Source organism: Rhineura floridana, chromosome 10, assembly GCF_030035675.1.
Source record: "Rhineura floridana isolate rRhiFlo1 chromosome 10, rRhiFlo1.hap2, whole genome shotgun sequence".
Taxonomy (NCBI): domain Eukaryota; kingdom Metazoa; phylum Chordata; class Lepidosauria; order Squamata; family Rhineuridae; genus Rhineura; species Rhineura floridana.
The window spans coordinates 86,409,656-86,429,968 of NC_084489.1; the positions used below are offsets into that span (position 1 = coordinate 86,409,656).

The 20,313-nt window shown below is 45.3% G+C and overlaps 3 protein-coding genes across 28 annotated transcripts in view; 1 reads left to right on the forward strand and 2 right to left on the reverse strand.

Annotated features, from left to right (window-relative positions):
• The window catches only part of SNAP47 (synaptosome associated protein 47), a 32,392-nt gene extending 31,273 nt beyond the window's left edge, over nucleotides 1–1,119 (reverse strand). The window contains exon 1 of one of the 9 annotated variants that reach the window (XM_061587372.1): nucleotides 951–1,119. The gene's annotated coding sequence lies outside the window, so the exon portion shown is untranslated. The other 8 variants (XM_061587369.1, XM_061587371.1, XM_061587366.1 and 5 more) reach the window with 8 other exon arrangements.
• On the forward strand, nucleotides 789–17,004 carry JMJD4 (jumonji domain containing 4). 8 transcript variants are annotated; one of them, XM_061587382.1, is made up of 9 exons: nucleotides 789–1,223; nucleotides 6,570–7,254; nucleotides 8,865–9,030; nucleotides 9,387–9,437; nucleotides 10,528–10,653; nucleotides 11,560–11,827; nucleotides 12,907–13,053; nucleotides 15,300–15,516; nucleotides 16,004–17,004. In XM_061587382.1, the coding sequence occupies exons 2-8, from the start codon at nucleotides 6,990–6,992 to the stop codon at nucleotides 15,510–15,512; spliced, it is 1,236 nt and encodes a 411-aa protein (XP_061443366.1). In that variant the 5' UTR covers nucleotides 789–1,223; nucleotides 6,570–6,989; the 3' UTR covers nucleotides 15,513–15,516; nucleotides 16,004–17,004. The 8 variants fall into 8 exon arrangements, 7 of the variants coding, with proteins under 7 accessions (XP_061443366.1, XP_061443365.1, XP_061443361.1 ...); XR_009758218.1 differs by lacking the exon at nucleotides 16,004–17,004 and adding an exon at nucleotides 13,674–14,693 and having other exon boundaries at nucleotides 791–1,223; nucleotides 15,300–15,375; XM_061587381.1 differs by lacking the exon at nucleotides 16,004–17,004 and having other exon boundaries at nucleotides 15,300–15,980.
• The window catches only part of ALS2CL (ALS2 C-terminal like), a 79,602-nt gene continuing 76,134 nt past the window's right edge, over nucleotides 16,846–20,313 (reverse strand). For all 11 annotated transcript variants that reach the window (XM_061587354.1, XM_061587356.1, XM_061587357.1 and 8 more), the window contains one exon: nucleotides 16,846–18,847. In XM_061587354.1, coding sequence (XP_061443338.1) covers nucleotides 18,779–18,847 — 69 coding nt within the window. In that variant the 3' untranslated portion in view covers nucleotides 16,846–18,778. The remainder of the gene's footprint in view (nucleotides 18,848–20,313) is intronic.

Sequence of the window (20,313 nt, forward strand, 5' to 3'; positions counted from 1 at the left end):
CTGAAAGACTGGAAAGCCACTGTCAGTCAGGATTTCAACAAAACTGAGCTAGGTGAGCCAATGGTCTGGCTCAATACAAAGAAGGGCCACAGCTCAATGGCAGAGCATCTGTCTTGATACAGAAGACCCCAGGGTTCAATCCCCAATGGCATTCCCAGGGAGGGCTGGGAAAGACTAGCTGTCTGAAACCCTAGAGAGCCGCTGCCAGTCAGTGCAGACAACACTGAGCTAGACGGACCAACGGGTCTGACTCGGTAAAAGGCAGCTTCTTCCGGTCTTATCAGCGGAAGAGCCGTAGGTCAGTTGGTAGAGCGTCTCATTGTCATAGAGAAGGCCCCAGGCTCAATCCCCGGCACCTGGAGGCAGGGCTGGCACAGACCCTTCCCTGAAACCCTGGAGAGCCGCTGCCAGTCAGTGCAGACAACACTGGCCTAGATGGACCAATGGGTCTGACTCTGCAGAAGGCAACTTCTTACGGTATGTTCCCAGACCTGCCCTGTTGGACTCCACCGGCCACCAGCCCGCACGGCGAACGGTCGAGGTTGATAGGGGCCCAGCAACCTCCCAAGCTCCCGGGGCCTCCCCTCCAGGAGGGCTGCGCGCTGGGTCAGCCCCACAGAGAAGTAGCAGCACACCTCTCTCACCTCAACCCACCTCTCACTTCCGAAGCTCCAAGCGGCTGAGGGGAAAACCGGAGGAGGCGGGGCCTACAGATCTCTCCAGACCGTGCAAAGGGCGGGGCTAGCGCGCCCTCGCGCGCTTACTCGAAGGAGCACTTTTAGTGCGCGTGCGCCTAAACGAAAGCGACGGAGGGGAGACCCGTTTCGCAGCGAACTTCCCTTAGGCGACGCCTCCTCACGCCGGCTTGACTGCGCTTGCGCGGAGGCCGGCGCGGCCTCCCCATTGGCTCTCTGTGTAACGCTTAGCTTCCTCCTCCAGCTCCCCCTTACCTAGTCTATCTATCGCGCCTTTGCACGCCACCTTGTCGTCAGTCAATCGGGTGAAGTAGGCGGGCGCGCGAGCGAGCGAGCGAGAAAAGCAGACCGCGGGCTCGCGACCAACCGCCGTCCCGCGTGCGCTCTGTTTTTTCCAGACGCTTTTCCGAGGGAGGAGCTAGTGTGAGTGCGCGCGCGCTGGAGGAATTACGGCGCATCCGCTGGCGGTTGGGGCGTTCCCTCCGAGGGGAGCAGCCGCATCAGGAGCCTCGAGCCGGCCCTGGATGGGTCAGTAATGGGGAGGGGTGTGTGGACTGCGCGTGCGCGCACCAAGGGGAAAGGGGGTGAAATGGGGGGTAAAGGTATGGGGGAAGGGGGAAGCTCCTGATTCAAAAGGTGTGGGGGGGAGCTGTGGTGATGGGGGGGAGCAGAGGCCCAGAAAGGTGTGTCTGGATTTGGGGGGGGGACTGCTAAGAACTAAATGTGAGGGTCTGTTTCCATTCCTACACATTAACAGCCCTGCAAAATTAGGGGGGAGGGGGCTGAAATGCATGAAATGTCCTGGTTGGGGGCGGAGAGAAGAGGTTGAGGTCCTGCCCCTTTGAGGCGATCTGGGGTGGAGGGCAGGAGAGGCAGCCAAGATATGGGATTCTGAATTGGTCCCTGGATTTCACAGAAAGGGTTAAAAAAAAAAGAAAAATGGAGGCCTATTTCCTTTTTAATTGGCATACCCCCGAGCTACCTTACTGTATTCTAGGTGGTTTGCAAGCCAAATATAGGACAAAAGTTACACTGCCACCCTGTAACAATTCAAGAATCCGTTTCACGTATAGTACAAGATAATATCAGCAAGATATCAGCAAGCAATTAAACAAAATCGCCCCCAGCATTTACGTTAAATAATTACAAACCATTTTCAAATAGCCATGGAATTTGCCATCTGCATCCACCCTAGCAGCCCCTTCCCCCATTTAACTTATTGTTCCCTTTAGGACTCCTTTCTCCAGCACCTATCTGTTCCTGACCCCTTTCAGCCCTATATCACATTACCTGGGAGCAAGCCCTGCTGAATTCAGAGGAGCCCACATCTGTTTATTTATACCCTGCCTTTCATGATGCTAATCCTTTCGACGTGGCTTACGAGTAATTTCTAGGCACTTTTTAAAAAAGCCAAAATAATTAATATTAAAATATGGGAAGTGGTATAGGTCAGTTGGTGTTAGATAGCTCTGCCTAGGGTGCAGGTGCAGAGGCAATACTCCAGCTCAGTGGTTCCCAAATTTCCCCCCCCCACAGACCACTTGAAAATTGTTAGGGTCTTTAAAAAAATTAATGTAAATGTACTGCCTTCAAGTCAATTCCAACTTATGGCGACCCTGTGAATAGGGTTTTCATGAGGCTGAGAGGCAGTGACTGGCCCAAGGTCACCCAGTGAGCTTCATGGCTGTGTGGGGATTCGAACCCGGGTCTCCCAGGTCGTAGTCCAACTGTGATGTGCTGTACTAGATGCTGTATTTCTTCTGTTTTTTTGTAGTCTATGGCATTACTATTTATATTCGAAATGGAAATACAATAGAAGTAATAAAAACACAATTAAAAATCAGTATGAATATTTAATGTGGATATGCCGTGGACCACCTGAATGAAGCTTTGTGGGCCATGGACCACAGTTTGGTTTCGCTAAAACAGGAGCAACCTGAGAACAGGATGCGGGACTAGATGGAACATTGGCCTGATCCAGCAGGCTCTTCATGTGTTCATATACCTGAAAGATATTCTTACCCCTTATATACCTAGTCGATCATCGTGCTGTACAGGCGAGGGCCTCCTGCAGATACCATCTTATCAGGTGGTCCCTTCCGTACGACATAGGAAGAGGACCTTCAGTGTAGTGGCACTTACCCTTTAGAATTCCCCCCCATCTCTGTTATCTTTTTGGTGCCTACTGAAGACCTTCTTTCAACAAGCCTTTTAAGTAGAGGCCTTATCCCAGTCTGTATCTGTGTTGGAATTGCATTTTAAGGGAGGAGTCCAACTGCTGGGCAACCGGCGGAGGGGGGCTGGAAGAGGAGGAGCTGATAGCAAGCTCTGGGATCCGCCTCCTGTTTGGGAGCCGCCGGCCAGGCTGAATGCTGGCTCCTTTGGGAGCTGTGTGCATGAGCAGGCCAGAAAGCGCCAGCTCCGGCCAACAGGCTTCCTGGGGTGTAAGCACTCCCCATAGGCCTGAATGGGGTTTTAATTTATTTTTTTTTACTCTGCCGGCCTTTGGGGAACATCCTTTTGGGGGGCCTTTTGCTGGGCCTCCATCTGCTGGGCTGGTCATCCTCAACAGACTCCTGGCAATGCTAAGATCATTATGGAATTATCTAGTTGACGAGGTGTGCCTGGCGCCAACACTGTTATGCTTTCGGCGCCAGGTCAAGACTTTCCTCTTCTCCCAGGCATTTTAGCATGTGTTTTTAAATTGCTTTTTTAAAAATGTGTTTTTATATTTGTATATTTGTTGTTAATGTTTTTAATTGTTGTGAACCGCCCAGAGAGCTTCTGCTATGGGGCGGTATATAAATTCAATCAATCAATAAAAGAGGCTTCTGGCAGAGCCACATCTTCATCCCAGCGGAGCTCAGCACAGCTGAGAGCCTCCTGGCACCCCCAGGGATCTGCAGCATCCAACTCACCCTAGCCTGGCGGAAGGGTGAGTTGGATTGCTCCCTAAGATGTTTTTAAAATTTAAAGATGTTTTAGTGTGTTTGTTTGCTGCCCTGGGCTCTTACTGGAGGAAGGGTGGGATATAAATTTAATAAATAATAATAATAATATATTTCTGAAGTTTTGTTCACTTACGCACTTGTATTCCTAAATCAACGTGCATAGGATTGTAGTGCTAATAAATCTGTTAGATCAGGCTGGAGGAGCTCAGGCCCAGAGTCCGAATCTGCATCTCTATTTGGCTCCCAGACTCTCCCCAAGCCACACCCCTCACTGGCCCTGCTCATAACTTCTTTCTACATGTTTACATGCCTCAAACATGCACTTGAACTCTGATAATACCTCTTGCGTGCTTGGATGGAGAGGGGTGTGTTTAGAAACTAGTCTACTGTACAAAAGTAAAGTTTGCATCCATTGCTCTGCCCAGTTTTGCCTCTGGCCCTGCCCACCACTGGCATGTGGCCCGTGGAAGGTTGCCCCAAAGAGAATGCGGCCTTTGGGCTGAAAAAGGTTCTCCATCCCTGTGTTAAGCTATTATGTCTAACCTTCACATTTTATTCCTCTTGAGTTTAAAAATAAGGAAAGTGCAAGGTGGACTGGTGTGTGTGTCTGTAAATAATTGAGCTCAGAGGGGCTTAACACCAAGTAAGCTTGCATAGAATTTGCAACTTCAGAGTGTGTGTGTGTGTAGTGGTATAGTACTATATATAGTTTGGTATAATGGCTTGGTTCTGTATGTGCGCAGTCAGAATCAAACCTGTGAGAAATATATGTAGGGTCAGGTTTCTGGTGTTTGGTGCATTTCATGGATTGTTTTAGCAATTATAGGCTACAATTACAATCTGAGCAGGGTGGTTCATGACAGAGGCTCTTGGAGGTTGCTGATTCATAGGGTCGCCATAAGTCGCAGCCGACTTGGAGGCACATAACAACAACAACAATTACTTTGGAGGGTGGGGTGGGTTTGAGAGAGCGACAGCTTGAAGAAGGCCACATGGGGGGGTTGTGGCTTTGCTGAGATTTAAATCCAAGGCTTCCAATTCATCAGCTTAACTGCTACGCTACAATTGGAATTGGAAGCAAATGAAGTTGCAAGGTTGTAAAAGAGCAAGGTTTGGACATTGGGTATAGTGCTGCCAATTGGCAATCTCATTTATCCTACCCTTTCTCTGTGTGTCTCTGTACTGATACATTTGCTCTACATTTCAAAACAAGTCTGTGCTGCCTGGTAGCCATTAAAGCTTGGTCTCCTGTGATTGATAGTTTGAGGCCACAGTTAGCAAAGTATGAGATATAGGCAAGTGCCAAGGGAGGAGAGTGAGTTCCTGGGCTAGGCTGAGGGCCAAAGCCGACATAGTTTGCATCTGTGATCGAATCTCTTCTGGTTCCTGCAATAATGAGTAAAAGCAGCTGAGAAATAAAATATGATTAGACCTAATAACGGAACTCTTCTCCTCCCCCCTCCCACCCACAAAAAGGCTACTTACTCCACAAGGGGAAGCAACCAGGTAGCATATATACCTGTATATTTCCCCCATTGAGTAAATAACAGCTTTGGGCCCACTTCAGATCAGAAGAAAGATGCAGAGGGAATTGATGCTCCCCTGAGGACCAGAATTCCAATCTGCAACACAGGGTGGTATTCACGCTAGCCCCATTAAAGTTAGTGGACATGACTAACTTAGATTCATTAACTTCAGTGTGCCTACTCTGAAGAGGACTTAGTTGAATACAACCCATAGAAAATGGCCTTATATCAGGCCAGGCTCCTTGTCCATCTAATCCAGTTTTTAGTCCGACTGGCAGCAGCTCTTCAAGGGCTTTTATGTCCCTGAGTCCCTGATTCTTTTTCTGCAGAAGGTTCTAGGAACTGGATCTGGGGCCATCTGCATGCCAAGCCTGTGCTTTCCCACTGAGCTACAGTCTCTCCCTACATAATTGTGAATGGTGGGGTTCCTTTAGCTGCTTTTACTAAATGAAAATAACGTTAGGACAGGCAGTCACAGATCACCCACATCGTGTGCATTTTAGTCTTCATTGCGTCAGCCAGCATCTGTTGCATCTGGGTAAGAAGCTGAGGGGCTGACCCGGCCTTGCTTCCTCTCATCCAATACAACAGCCATGGGGAGAAGGCAGATCTGAACCAACTGGTAGATTTTGGGGTGGTTTGCAGTAGATTGGCAAGGATTTGTGGCTCTTCCTTGTATAACAAAGTCCACAACAGAATGATTTTCTCTCCTAAAAAAAATGGACTGCCTTCAAGTTGATCCCGACTTATGTCGACCCTATGAATAGGGTTTTCTTGGTAAGTGGTATTCAGAGGGGGTTTACCATTGCATTCCTCTGAGGCTGAGAGGCAGTGACTGGCCCAAGGTTACCCAGTGAGCTTCATGGCTATGTGGGGATTCAAACCCTGGTCTCCCAGGTCGTAGTCAAACACGCTAACCATTACGCCACACTGGCTCTCATTCCTCTCCCAAATTACACTGCAAAAATGAAGAAAGCTAGGGATGGGGTGATTTTTTCAGTTCTGAGTGCCATTCACTTCTGATATTTAATTCTAAGTGTGTGTCTTTTTCACTTGTCTCCAGTTGGTGGATGTTGGGGGTCTAGAATAAAACAAAGTACACCCCCAGAAGCCTGAAGTCTGTCCATCCCTGCAGTGCAACATGAGCAGCCCTGTGTTATCTACATGTGTGTTAATCAATACAAAAAAAGTTTTTTTACTTTTTTGCAGCAAGGAGTTGCATGGTTGTCTGACTTAATGTTTGGTCTAATCGCTTTGATATCAATAGGGATAAAATATTAATGGCCTTCATGGGTGTTACGTGAAACAGGAAGCTACTTCAATGAGTCAGGAATTGCTTTGATGAATTTGGGAGGCTTTTTTGTTTTGTTTTTAAAAGATTATACTATTGTTTCTAGAAGTCCAAGAAGAGGTTGCCCACGAGTGCTGCTCTCCATGAAATGCCAAAGAGGAGTGTGGAAGCAAACTAGTACAGTTGCGTGTGCACAGTTCTTCTAGGGTTGAAGTGAAACAGGTCTGTGGAGGTAAACAGGCTTTAGTTACTGCTACTCAGTACAGCCTTTCAAGAAGCATTCTTGCGCTCAAGAACCAAAAGCACCAAGAACATAACTAGCCATACACAGTACAAGCCAAATGGGAAGATTTTCCAGCAAGATTTGGAACTGGACTTGTTTAGTCTACACCCTTCATCTTTCCTGATTCTTCCCTTCCCTGATCCTGTTTTTTAATCTACTGGTCTTATAGTCCAGTTATTTATTTTATAATTTAATTTATCTGTCACCTGCTAAGTTAGGTGTCAGACACTTGCTATCGCCTGAATGGACAGGGACACATTTGCTTACTCCACCAAGTTTTTTCGCGATTATAGTGGTCCACCTCGGGGTGCAAGCTGCCAATCCCACGAACATGTTGACTACATTGAAAAGCCAGAAACATTCACATATGCAGACTTTTTCAAGGATTACTTGATCCCCAATGACCCCTGTGTTTTCTCAGCAAAGTTCACCGAGGGCTGGGGCAGCAGGAGAAAGTGGGTGACTCCAGATGGGAAGCCTAACTTTGAGTATCTTCTGCGGATGTTTGGTAAGCCACCTTTAAATAGATATTGCTACATGTTACCAATTCTGATTTTCTTCCTGTTAGAATTTTCAGTATGCCTTTTGCTTTTAACAGGGCTCCATTGGTTCTGGCTGGCCAAAAATCTCTTGTTGCCGGGGACCTTGTCCTCTTTAGTGCAATTCTGGGTATGTTTACTCAGAAGTAAGTCCTATTGTATTTAGTGGGCTTACTCCCAGGTAAATGTGCATAGGATTGCAGCCCTGGTTCCTGACCTTGTGCTGTGCCTCCACGGGAGATCAGGGGCAATCCTCTCCTGGATTTTGGGGCTGGGTGGGACGGGACAGGGCCTTGGTTGGTGCTGAGTGCTTCAGCCAATCTCCATCAAAATGGTGAGCCCAACCTTCCTCTCTAGCTTGGAATTGCCCAGGAAATGGGGCTATTTCCCATTGTTGTGCTGAGCCCTTCAAATTCCCCTTCCTAAGCTAGAGAAGAAAGCAGGGGCTCATTTGCTTGCCCTCTCCACAGAGCAATGAAATGCTCGCCATTGGAAAGGTGGTGAGTGGAAATGTAGACTCCTGACTTTTATACAAAATGGAATTTGTGGTTGCCCACCTAAAGCAGCAGTTGGAGAAAAACAAATTAGCTTTCTACAAACAAGCTATATTGTATCCTGAAGTAATATCCTAGGATGCGTTGTTCCAAGATAAAATCAGTGAACAGAAAGGTTTATTGCGTTGGTAACTGGACAGATTTAGCTTTGATCTGGTTTATGTGTGCATTTCCCCTTGGAGGCATCTGTTGAGAAAGCCACAAATTGCACACTCTGGGTGACACCCAACTAAGTCATACTCAGAGTAGACTCATTGGAATCGATGGACTGAGATACTTGAGTCCATTGATTTCAGTGGGTCTCTTTTGAGTATGACGAACGCTGAGCGTCGCACAAGTGCTCTCTTCACAGTTCATGTGATATGTTCATATTCTTGCTTGAGTATGCAGCACAAGATAAAGTGTATCCTAAAAAGTGGCTTTATTGGCACCTTTAATTTCAGAAGAATCAGAGTTGCACCCCGTATTATCACACCCCCTGTCATGGGTGGAGGTATAAAAATAGGGTTGAATCCAGTAACGGCTTTGTGCTAGCCAAAATGCTTCTGCTTATGCAAAGTGAGGCACCCCATTTTGACCAATCCCCTGTACCAATTGCAGCCTTCGCTGCCCTATCAGTTACTATTCCAGAGGGTCCCCCAACTCTCAGGAGAAGCTTTGGGTGCCATTGGATGCAACATGTAGCATTTATATAGCACTTTTGTTTGTTTAAAGCACTGTACAGACATAATTCTGTTGTAATTCCCAAAACAAGCCTGTAAGATGGGTTAGCATTATCCCTATATTTCAGAAGTGGGCATTCCGCTGGTTAATGTATCCATGATTCAGGTACTGCAGCAATTAAAAGAAGGGGTTTTTTTTGTTTCTATTGTCTCCCTGCATAGTGCTTGGCTGTGTCACATAGATGGAGTGTTCAAACTGGCAGGATTGAGGCCCTTACACTTTTTATTGGTAGCCCCGATATTTTATTATTATTTATTATTAATATCATTTTCCCAAATGGGCTCAAAGCGTTTATATTGCAGGGGAAGCTGTAGTACCTGTTGCCAACTGTGATGTCAAGGAATACAATTCTAACCCAAAGGAACATCTCAAACTCAAGGAATACATAAGTTATTGGAAAGAACACATTAAGAACAGCTATCAGTCCCCCCGGGGGTGTCTTTACCTCAAGGATTGGCACCTGCACAGGTAAGCAAAACCTTGGAACTCCTCAGCATGCTCTTACGAAACCCTGGCATGGTGCTGAATTGTACCTCTGATGTTCCCTTACCAGATGATTCAGCTTTTGGAAGCACCCCTTAGATAATAGCCGCCTGTTTCAAAACTGCACCCTAAGAATCTACACCTGTGACTGCATGGTAGGAGATCCCAGTGATGTACAGTGGTGGTTTGGCTTGTGTTTGCCTGGCGCTGTCTGCTCTTTCCAATGTTGTCCTGTGTTTGCGCGCATTGGAGTTATGCTGGAGTTAGGCTGCATGGGACAAGTTTGCTTCTTTGTCCCTCTTCTTTATATTAATTATTGTTATTGTCCTATCTTTGCATAGTTGCTCTGGAACAAGTAAAAAGAGGGGCAGGGAGAGCCTGCTGAGGACTGGGTAAGGGAGAACACAATTGCACTGTAGGCTTCACCCACGCTCAACAGTTGCAATAATACAGTTCATGGAATTTATACTCTTCCCACGTTTTGGTTGCACAGCAAGTTGGAGCAGGAGAATTGGTCAATCTTTAGACAATGTTCAGCTTGATTATATAGTGCCTACACCAATTCTCAGTTTTGAAGATAGTAAGACTCTTCATTTTTGTCATCTTGGTTTCCTGCTGGTGAATTTATCATCCTCAAGTAAAGGACTGGGGAAAAAATTGGGAAAGTTCATGGGGATGGTGTTTTTCCATTTTTTCCCCTTTTTTCAGAAAAAGCTTTACCGTGCCTGTTTCCCAGTGTGTTTTTTTTTTAATCTTCATTGGGAATATTCATATATTGCAGCTTTTCTGATCCTGACCAGCTTCCCTTATGCTGACCCATCACTGTGGTTCCTCAAAATAGGATCAAATCATTCTGACAACCTTATGTTCCCTATACTTCAAGCTTTACATGGATATGCCTTGAACTCCTTAAAGCCATCAGTTAGACTTTTGTTCATCTGACCCAGTGCTGCCCTCCCTGACTATCCAGGGGCTTGAGCCCAGGTAGATCTAGCCATGGAGATGCCGGGGGTTAAACCTTTAACATGCAGAGCCTAAACACTATCTCTGTGTTATGTTCCCTCCTTGCGTATCTTAAGGCAAAACACAGGAAAGTTCCCTTATGAAATTATAATATCCCAACACAAAGCCCACCACTGGTGGAAAGGGAAGATTAGAAAGACAGTTAGATCATAGCCATGTCCCTCCTGTATGTGGTGTTTCAGGCATAGGCTCAGAGCCCGTGGGCTGATTCAGCTGTTTGAGTAGCTTCTTCGTTTTGAGATCAAAGACGCAATCTTGGTTTGAGATCCTTGAGCTCTCAAATCATTAGGTGTGTAATATTTGATCCAGCCCCAATACCTGGGAAAGGTGGGTGGTGCAGATGGCAAATCAAGTACCAGTTGTCAAGCCATGATCTAGCCTTTAGCATGGTGTTACGCAACATTTGGATGCCCCTTGAGGGTATTTTTCTTTCTGAGCTGTCTTTTTCAATGCTTTCAGGGCTTTCCCAGAGCAAGATGTTTACACCACCCCCATCTATTTCTCATCTGACTGGTTGAACGAATACTGGGATGCCATCGCAGTGGATGACTATCGCTTTGTCTACATGGGACCTAAAGGCTCATGGTACAGCCGTTCAGATACTTTCATACTCTTTGGAAAATTTAGTTGTATTGAAGCATGGAATAGAGCACACAGCTTCATTCAATGGGACTTGCTAGTAAATATGTATGGGAACAGGCTGTGAGACTGCTTTTGGAGGGAGATTAAGACAGCACTCCTACTCAGAGCTTTAAACTTTGCACCTTTTCCCCACCAAGACAAAGCAATGGGATTCCCCACTTGCACATTACAGGGCCAGATACTGTTCAGTTCTCTGGATCTTATTCATTGTATAGCCCATGGATATCAAGCCACAGGGTGCAGTCGTGAAGATGCTTGCAGTTTCCTTGCTTTGAGACTTGGTATGTCCTGAGGCTGTCAGGGTACCAGAGAAGTTCTAGACTTCCCACAACACAAGCCAATCTGAATTTGTAATAAGAGTTTTTCAGAAGTGTATAGCTAAACCCCTTTTGCTGTCCTGAGCGCCTTAAGGAAGAAGGGCTAATAATAATAGCAATGGATTGTTGTTGTTGTCGTTGTCTCAGGTGCATAGTACACACTTAAGTACTTTTCAGATGAATGAGACCCAGTGATTTACAAGGGTCTCTATCGAGTGTTTGAAGAGTGAAAAATATGAGGAGAAGCAATAGACATCCATGCACAGATGTCTTCCTGTGAGAGCCTGATCAATGGCAGTGCTGGAAAACAGGTTGCTCCAAATGGGGTGTAACTTGGGGTGTGTATGTCTCATATGTTTGGAATAAAAGAGCAATTTTTCTAAAAGGGTGCAATGATAAATGTTTGGGACCCCCAAGATGGTGACAGGAGGGTGAGCCTGCTCCCTTTACAAATGAGCTTCTACCACAACAGTGCCATTCCTACAGCTCTTCAGCTGCCTGCTCCTGACCTTCTGGTTTTTCCCCTCTGTAGGACTCCATTTCATGCAGACGTCTTCCGTTCCTACAGCTGGTCGGCCAACATTTGCGGGAGAAAGAAATGGCTGGTCTTCCCCCCGGGGCAGGAGGAGTACCTCCGTGATCGCCACGGTCACTTGCCGTTTGACATCACTGCACCTGCCCTGAAAAAGAGCAGCCTTTACCCTCGCTTTGCCCAAAGCAGCCCTCCTGTTGAAATCATACAGGAAGCTGGAGAGATTGTCTTCATCCCCAGTGGATGGCACCACCAGGTTTACAATCTGGTAAGACACTTCAGAGAGCTACTGCCTTGGGGTAGTGCCCCAATCAGTGGATTTGTGGTGATGGTTTTGACTTGGGTACACATATATGTAGAGGGCCTGTACGTCACTGGCTGTGTGCATGGTTTGCTTCAGAAAATCTGAGAGTCAATCCTCAGGACCCCAAGTTGCAAAAACTCTGCCTCAGAGTCTGGTAAGCTGCTGTTAGTTACCTGGCCAGGTGGACCATGTCAACTAGGTGGCTAGCAAGTTGAGTTCAGATTTTTCAGAAGCAAATTCAAACACCCACTTGATCACCAGGTTTCCTTATTTTTACCTGTTACATCCCCCACCCTGGTTTAAGTTGCGGCAAAGTAGCCGAAATGTTTGCTAACTTACCGCAGCTTAAAAAAATGCTCAGCTAACAGCTAGGGAGAGTGACACATAAGCAGCTGACAGGCCACTGATCAGGTTGCCTCTTTATATTTTATGATAGTTGTGGTAGTCATTATGAGAGCCAGTGTGGTGTAGTGGTTAAGGTGTTTGACTGTTCGAATCCCCACATAGCCATGAAGCTCACTGGGTGACCTTGGGCCAGTCACTGCCTCTCAGCCTCATGAAAACCCTATTCAGAGGGTCGCCGTAAGTTGGAATCGACTTGAAGGCAGTACAGTACATTTTTACATGTGGTAGTCTTTGGGACTGGAAGGGCAGAAGGCAGGGAGCGCAAGAGTAGGTGGCGCCAGAGCCAATGACAGGCAGAGCCAACTAATTCTAGTTTCGTCCCTGCCCTCCCTGCTGCTGAGTTCCACTAAGGCAACACTGAGATGAAGGAGCTGGCAGGCAGGGCTGCCCCTGGACTAGCTAAGTTGGGAAGGCAGGGAACGCTGGCTCAGGGCAGACTGAGGTTGGCAAGGCAGTGTCTTCACTGGTTAAATATTTGGATGTTGGATTATTAGATAAGCAGAGTTTGTATTCTGCACCATTCCCATGTTCATTATGGGAATTAGCTGTATAGGCCAGCAGGCAGAAAGCGATGTCTCCCCTGAACCCCCTGCTTAAATAAGAAGGTTAGCTGTTTGCACTTCCCTTGCCTTTTTCAGGAAGATACGATCTCCATCAACCACAACTGGGTGAACGGGTGCAACATAGCCATCATGTGGAGCTTCCTGCAGGACGAACTAGCTGCCGTCCAACGGGAGATCCGAGAATGGAGAGACAGCATGGAGGATTGGCACCTGCAATGCCAGGTAGGGCAGCTGGCCCCTGAGGATGCATGAGGTGGGCATAAACACCCATTAGCAATCTAGTGTCTGAAGTGATAAAACACAGTAGTGACATGCTGAGGTAGCAGGAGATAAAAGGCCATTAATACACTTGAACTGTGGTCTATGTTTCTTCATGACCTGGATGCAACTCTCCAGTCTGATTTTTCAGAAAAAAAGCTTTTCCAGCATATCAGCTGGTTAGCTATAGTGACCAAGACCGAGGGTCAGGCAGGAGAAGCAGAAAAAGCAGGTACGGCCACAGAGGAGACTCTTGGGAAGCCAGTAGTAGAAGACTGTTCGCTTCAGATGGGAGCAGCTTTTTTCTACGGTGCCTGGGAAAGGTCATGAAGGAGCATGTATCTTCTCTTGTAGGCTTTGAAAAGAGAGCTAGCACACCGTGTGTCTTGCTCGCTCTCAGGGCCACTCCCATGCCTTAAAATTGTAACAGCAGAGTTAGAGTTTCGTGGCTGTGTTTTGTGAAGATTGACATGAAGTTAAAACCTTCCCATTTCATTCAGCATTGTGACATGGGAACTGGTGTTCGGTTTTCGATAATCAACAGGAACAGCTGTGACAGTCGACTTGTTCACTCACCTTTGCAGGTTTTGATGAAGTCTTACACAGGCATTGACTACAAGGAGTTCTACAACTTCCTCAAGATCATTGCAGAGAACCGGATTTATGTCCTTGAAAACCATCACACTGAAGAAGATTCCTCCAAGCATTCATACAGAGCTGCTATCTCTGGCTTGGGAATGCTGCATGCTGTCTTTGACTTGAAGAGGACTGCAAAGGTGTTGACCTCTTTGAACGCCAACGAGGAATTCAAGAAACTGAACCCTGAGACCTTTTCTCCTCCTCCTCAGGCACTCCTGCACCGCCTGAAAGCAGCGATAGACACTGCCCTCCTCTAGTTTCCCTCCCGTAGTTTATTTTGACCACTTGCAGAAATTCTTCCTTTGCAGGCTGGGAGCATGCTGATACGTTATGTCAATCCCCCCCCCCATTTAGAAGTCTTAAGCACAGTGAATTTCAGTGATGAATAGAGAATACAGAACCAGAGGCAGGAAGTAAGGACATTTAAGCATCTAGGGAACTGGCAGTAGTTGGAAAAGGAGAGCATTCCCCCAGTGAGATTATCCACTTTGTCACTGACGAATATGACTATTTGTACCAGTCTTTCTAAGCCCTTTAGACTCTAACCCTATGCAGCAGGTCTGGGGTACCTGCGTCCTTCCAGAGGAAGTTGCACTGTAGCTCTCATCATTCCTGATTGTTGGCCCCGCTGGCTGGGACTTGGAGTTTAGCAACATCCCGAGGGCCACGGATTCCTCACCCTCTGCTCTACCTTCGTACCTGGGAGTATATGCCCTGTTGAACACAGTGGAACTTACTTTTGAGTAAAAGTGCATAGAATTGCACAGTTAGTTTGGGGGCCTTTTGCCCGCCAAAAGATAAATGAAAGACATTTCAAGTTAGAGTGTCTTCTTGATGACCTGCAGTGTTAGTTACATGATTGATAACTCTTCCCTCCCCCCACATCTGATGTGTTATTTAAGTGAAAGAAATTAGGGGGGGGGACAGAAGACATTTCAGTCCATATGCTGAAGTGGCTTCTTGAGGTAAGTAATCATGGGAATAAAGAAAAGTGTGTGTACCATCTCATTAGTTGGTATGCAATAGTCACCTTTTCATAGTCCCCACTAGCTTCATTTCTCCATGTACTGCATTGGGGGGGGGGGGAGAGAGAGAGAGAGGGAAGGTCAAGGATACTCACCTCACGCTTGGCATCGCTCTTTCAGGGACTCTGAGCCATCAAAGCTCAGTGGGCCTACACAGCCCAAGCCTGGCAGCTGGACTACAGGTGCCCTCCGTAAGGATAAGCTGGGCCACGTGTGGACTGCAAGCACTAGTTGGGACCGCTCTTTAACTGCCTTCTCGTTTTTGGTTATTGCCCGAATAAGAAGGTCTAGGAACTGTAGTTGAACTGGTGTTTTTTTAATTCTGAAATGGTGGCACATTTGCAGCCCAGCTATCCACACAAACATCAAGGGCAGAAAATAATTTAAAATACTGCCCTTCAAGGTTTGTCACATGGCAAGCCCACCCATGACTCATTGTTGATTGTACAAGAGTGCTGGACTGTTTAACGGTGACTCTGTTTTTGGTGTCTCCCGTTATCTTTCTCCTCCTCCACTTTTTCTGAATTGTTTCCTGTGCCTATGCAGAGCATCCAAATGAACCACAGTGGCTGGAACTGGAGGCCTGCTAGAGCCACTAGCCAAGCAGAGGCAGAAGCAAAGGACATGCTTGGAAATGCTCAGCTCGGTTCGGGTAGTCTGGCAATTGAGGCAGAAGCTCTTAAAGCAACAGTGTTAACCAAGCCAAAAATCGCCCTCTGCATGTTCCATTTTCCTTGTGGGAAATGTGTCCCGCTCTGAAAAGGTACAGTATGGCACAAAGTAAATGGGTGCACGTTTTGGCATTGATTCCCCCTTAGATGGATAAAGGGTAAAATGGGGGGCAACGTGTGTTTTTACTTTAGGTGGCTACAGTGTTTTAGAATCAAGTATGCCACCTTCAACACCAGTGGTTCCAACATACCAGCACCAACATTTGTTACTGAGCACAATTAGTCATAGCACTGTATGTGAGCGAGGGCTGGAGACCATTTGTACAAGCAGCACTTATGCTGCTGATGGCAGCAGCCGCCCTAAATTGCAGGGGCTTTCTTCTAAGTGGGGACTGGCTGAATTTGTTCCCATTCGCTATGTAGCCTCTTAGACTTCCACTTGAACCCTTTGTAGGGGGCTGTTTAAGCACTGAGCTGACGTTTCCTCAATCCTTGACTGTTCTGCCAAGTTACCCTGAGACCTTTCCGAAACTGTACATTAAAATATTTAAGTGTCCTTGGTTTCTGTTTTTCTTTTAGGTAAACAGTATGATACTGAAAACGTTTCAGGGTAAAGAAAAGGTTGGCTGTAAATGGATCCAGCTGAATCTGCAACAGCTCCCTTTCCTCCCACAACAGGAACTTTGTCCATTACCTGAGAAGGGACCATAAGCTGCTTCCCCAGTCATTTCACACACAGGCTTACTGAGGTTTTTAAAACTGTGTTCTGTATTCTGCCTTCCTAGGGTGCCAAAAGGAAACGTGCACTTTAAAACACTCCAGCTTGCCACGGATGCAAATGGCAAATTAGAAAACTGCTCCACAGCAGGGCCTTGATGCTTTGGCAGAAGGCAAACAGTTACTGAGGTTCAGTCAGAGTTGGATGCTACAGCACTAGAAGTGGCTGCTTATTACATTTGCCTGAATAGTTTGATTTCTTTAGTTTCCCTTAGGGATGACCAGTTAATCTGGGGCTATGAAAGGACACCACATGTAGTTTGGATCGTTGCCCTGTTTAGGTTGTAAAAGAGAACGTTGGAGTCTGCCAGAGGCAGTTGTTAAATTCCTCAAGGATCCATTGCTGTGGAAGAACAATCTCAGTGATTATACATCAGCTAGACTGTAGCCTCATTTCTGGGGAATAATGTGGATGTCAGAGGGAATTCTTTTAGGATTCTCTGATTTCTAAGTAACTTTTGTCACTAGTATAGATCGCATAAAAACAACACACACTGTTCTGAAGTCTCCCTGCAGGTGGTTGCAGGTTTGCTGACCTTGGTTGTTCCAGAGAATATTGATTAGCATTCCCATGACCCTAGAAAGAACAATGGTCTGACTCAAGGCAGCTTCATTTATTCATTTCATACAAATGACTAACAATCTCCAAAACAATAAAATTTATTTCTATACAAAGTCATTTATAATAATTCTTCAAGTTAGCATATTAAATATTTTATCCAGTGTATTTAAACAATGAGGCAGTGATGTAGAATTTTATGCAGCCTCTTATTAAAGCATAAGAATTATTTAATTCTAAAAATGTACATAAGCATTAGCTCTTACACCTTTTAGATAAAAATAGTGTTTTCCTTTTCAATTAATTTAAAAGCAATGGATATTTTCTATCTTCAGTAGTCAAAAAAGCCAACAGTGACCTAGTTTACAGCCAGAAGACTGACTGAACAATAAACCAAGCTTTTGCCAGAACTGTCATAGTCTTCTAAAGTTGATCTAATAAAATGGAGCTATGCTAATAGATTGTCAGTTCCCTTATAATAGATTTGCAACACCAAATCAGTTGCAGAAAAGCTCTGATACAGAATGCAGGGTTCATCAATCAAAATGGGCAACTGAGATTTTCAGTCAGTTCAGCCACAATGGAACAATATGAAATGTTTAGATCTCTAAAATACAATACCATGATTAAGTTATGCCTCCTCCCCCGCCACACTGTTGTAGTCCTATCTGAGGGATTAGCTCAGGCGTTTCAACCTGCCTCCACCTACGTTGGGTACGATGAACCTGTGGCCCTCTTAGAAGTTGACTTCCAACTCCCATCATTCCTGAGTCCCAGCATCATCTGAAGGGCCATAGGTTTCCTCAGCCCTGAAAAGATCCTTGGAGTCCTACTGTAATCTTGTGTTTCATTAAAGATGCAAGTAAGAGGAACAATGATAGTGATGTAAAAGAATTGGGGATAAAAATGTCCACTCCCCTTACATGAAAAATGCAGGCAGTGGGTCGAGTGTATAACTACAGCTCCCAGTTGTAGTAACTCCCTTTCAAAATGCTACATGTTGAACTGCATTTGCAAGAGAATTGAGAGCAGAAGGTTACTATAGCAAAAAATAATTCAATGAACTGATCTGCCCTTTAAGAAGGGTAGGTAGGTAAAAAGTGAGCAGCTTTAAATACAGTATGTAGTGGAACGTTCATTCTAACAATATGCTGCTCACAGTAGAGAATGGCAGAGGGGAGAATGTTTTCAAATTCAGGACCAAATTCAGAAGCAAAAATGGTATGGTTGAAACTGGACTGACATAAACTGGGTTACATTAGTAATCTGAACTCCTAGTGAATGGTCTCAAAGAGCTTGGATTGCCATAGTACTTCACTGACTGCTCACCAGCAGTTCAGATTAGCAGTGGGCCATTGTTGAATTAAGTAGACTGACCCTCCTTCAAATACAGGTTCAGCAACAGCATGGCTACCATAATCAAGATGCTCCAGTAACTGACTGCACCACAAGTACAACATTAGAAGTAACTTCCGGTATACATTCGACCAGGATGTTGGGGGAGTGCACAAGAAGCTGTTTTGCAAGCCTCTCCGTAAATCATAAGCAAATAATAAAAGTGGTGGTAATGTGACATCACAGGACAGAAAAAGTTAGAGTGCTTGTTTTGGTCAGTGCCATTTTTATCCAAGACTGAAGGTGGCAAATTCCTGGTTTTGGTGACATTCCAAAAAGCTTCGCTTATGGAGAACCAGGATTAACCGCTTATCTCCAAAAAATTAAGTTCACAGTTCAGGCATGGAAGGTTGCATTTTACTGAGACATACGAAATGGGAGTGTCACACACGGAATCAAGTGAACTTCCTTATGTCCACACATCTGAACGTCAATTTCAAAAAACATTTTTTTTAAAAAAAAGTCAATTTCAAAGAAATTATAGCTTGAAAACCAAACATCCTTCCCATAGGAAAGAAAAATACAAAAAACCCCAGCAGCAACAATTACAAGCACCTTCTTTTTCTGTTGTCCTAATGGTTGATCTTAACTGTGCAGAGATGATGAGCCCAAGCGTGCAACTTTCAGGAATTCTGTAACACCTGCCAGCTTTGGTGGACCCTTATGTCCTTCTGGATAAGCTCATAGCATGACTGAAAGGGGAGGAAGAAGAGATTTGTTAGATTAAACAAATGTAAAGACTCGGGGAGCCATATTTGTCCTGTACAATTTCCCCCCAAAAGTGATGGGACATCAAGTCCTGTCCTCAGGAGAACTTGCTCTATTGTAATATACAAAACATGGGGCAGGAAGAAGAGTCAAGCAATGATGGCCACTTGAGGCTGGGAGCAGCTTGACCTATTTTGGAGCTTTTTAAACGCAAGGGTTGAAAAACCTGTTAAACAGATAGCAGCAGCATTGCAGCCTTCAGGATCCCTCTTAAGTATTTTTTAAAAAAATCCACATGGATTTTTAAGGATTGCCCCTTTAAAAAAAATGCATTAAAACAAGACAGTCCTGTCCCCCTTTGGAACCGGGAAAGGTCAAGTGTAAGGGGTCTATCCATCCTGAATTGTCAACACTGTTTATCTTAGTTCCTCAGAGTCCCTTTCAAAGAAGGTAGAGGGATCTGCCCTACATCTTCCACTATGAAGACAGAGGCACACAATCCATTCCGCTTCCCTGCAATCTCCTTATAGCACCCCTTGGACTACTTTGTCTTCCAAAGGTCCAACCACCTTCCTACCTTGTTTAAATAAGGTTTCTTGTTGATCTTTCATACTTTTAGCAATGTGCCCCTCCAATTATTTTGCCCCCCTTATATTGTATATTTGTTTCAACAGGATTAATATTATGACAGAACTAGTATTAATTAGTATTGATATTGGTCCCAGGCTATGGTCTGAAGGCACATGAGACCAGCTCCCTGCTAAAGCTAAGCAGGGTCATGTCTGGTCAGTGCCTGGATGGGAGACCGCCTGGGAACCATAGGTAAGCCGCCTTGGGTTTCTATCATGAAAAGAAAGGTGGGGTATAAATCAAATAAATAAATAAATAATAATAATACTAAATTTGTTATGTGCCTTCAAGTTGACTACGACTTATGGCAACCCTATGAATGAGCGACCTCCAATAGCATCTGTCATGAACTACCCTGTTCAGGTCTTGTAAGTTCAGGTCTGTGGCTTCCTTTATGGAGTCAACCCATCTCTTGTTTCGCCATTCTCTTTTTCTACTCCCTTCTGTTTTTCCCAGCATTATTGTCTTTTCTAGTGAATCTTGTCTTCTCATGATGTGTCCAAAGTGTAATAATCTCAGTTTCATCATTTTAGCTTCTAATGATAGTTGTGGTTTAATTTGTTCTAACACCCAATTATTACACCCAATACTAAATACTGTATTATAATATATTAGCTTCCCTGAAGGATTTAAATTCAAAACACATTGGACCAATAAGATCTTCATTTTCGTACACCCTTAGGATTTCATCATCTCTCTTCCCTCCCCCACACAAAAATTGTGATATGGCAGCTTCCTAGGTATACCAAAAATCTTCTATGACACAGGATGCTGCCTTATACTGAGCGAGGCCATTGGTCAATCGAGTTCACTATAGCCT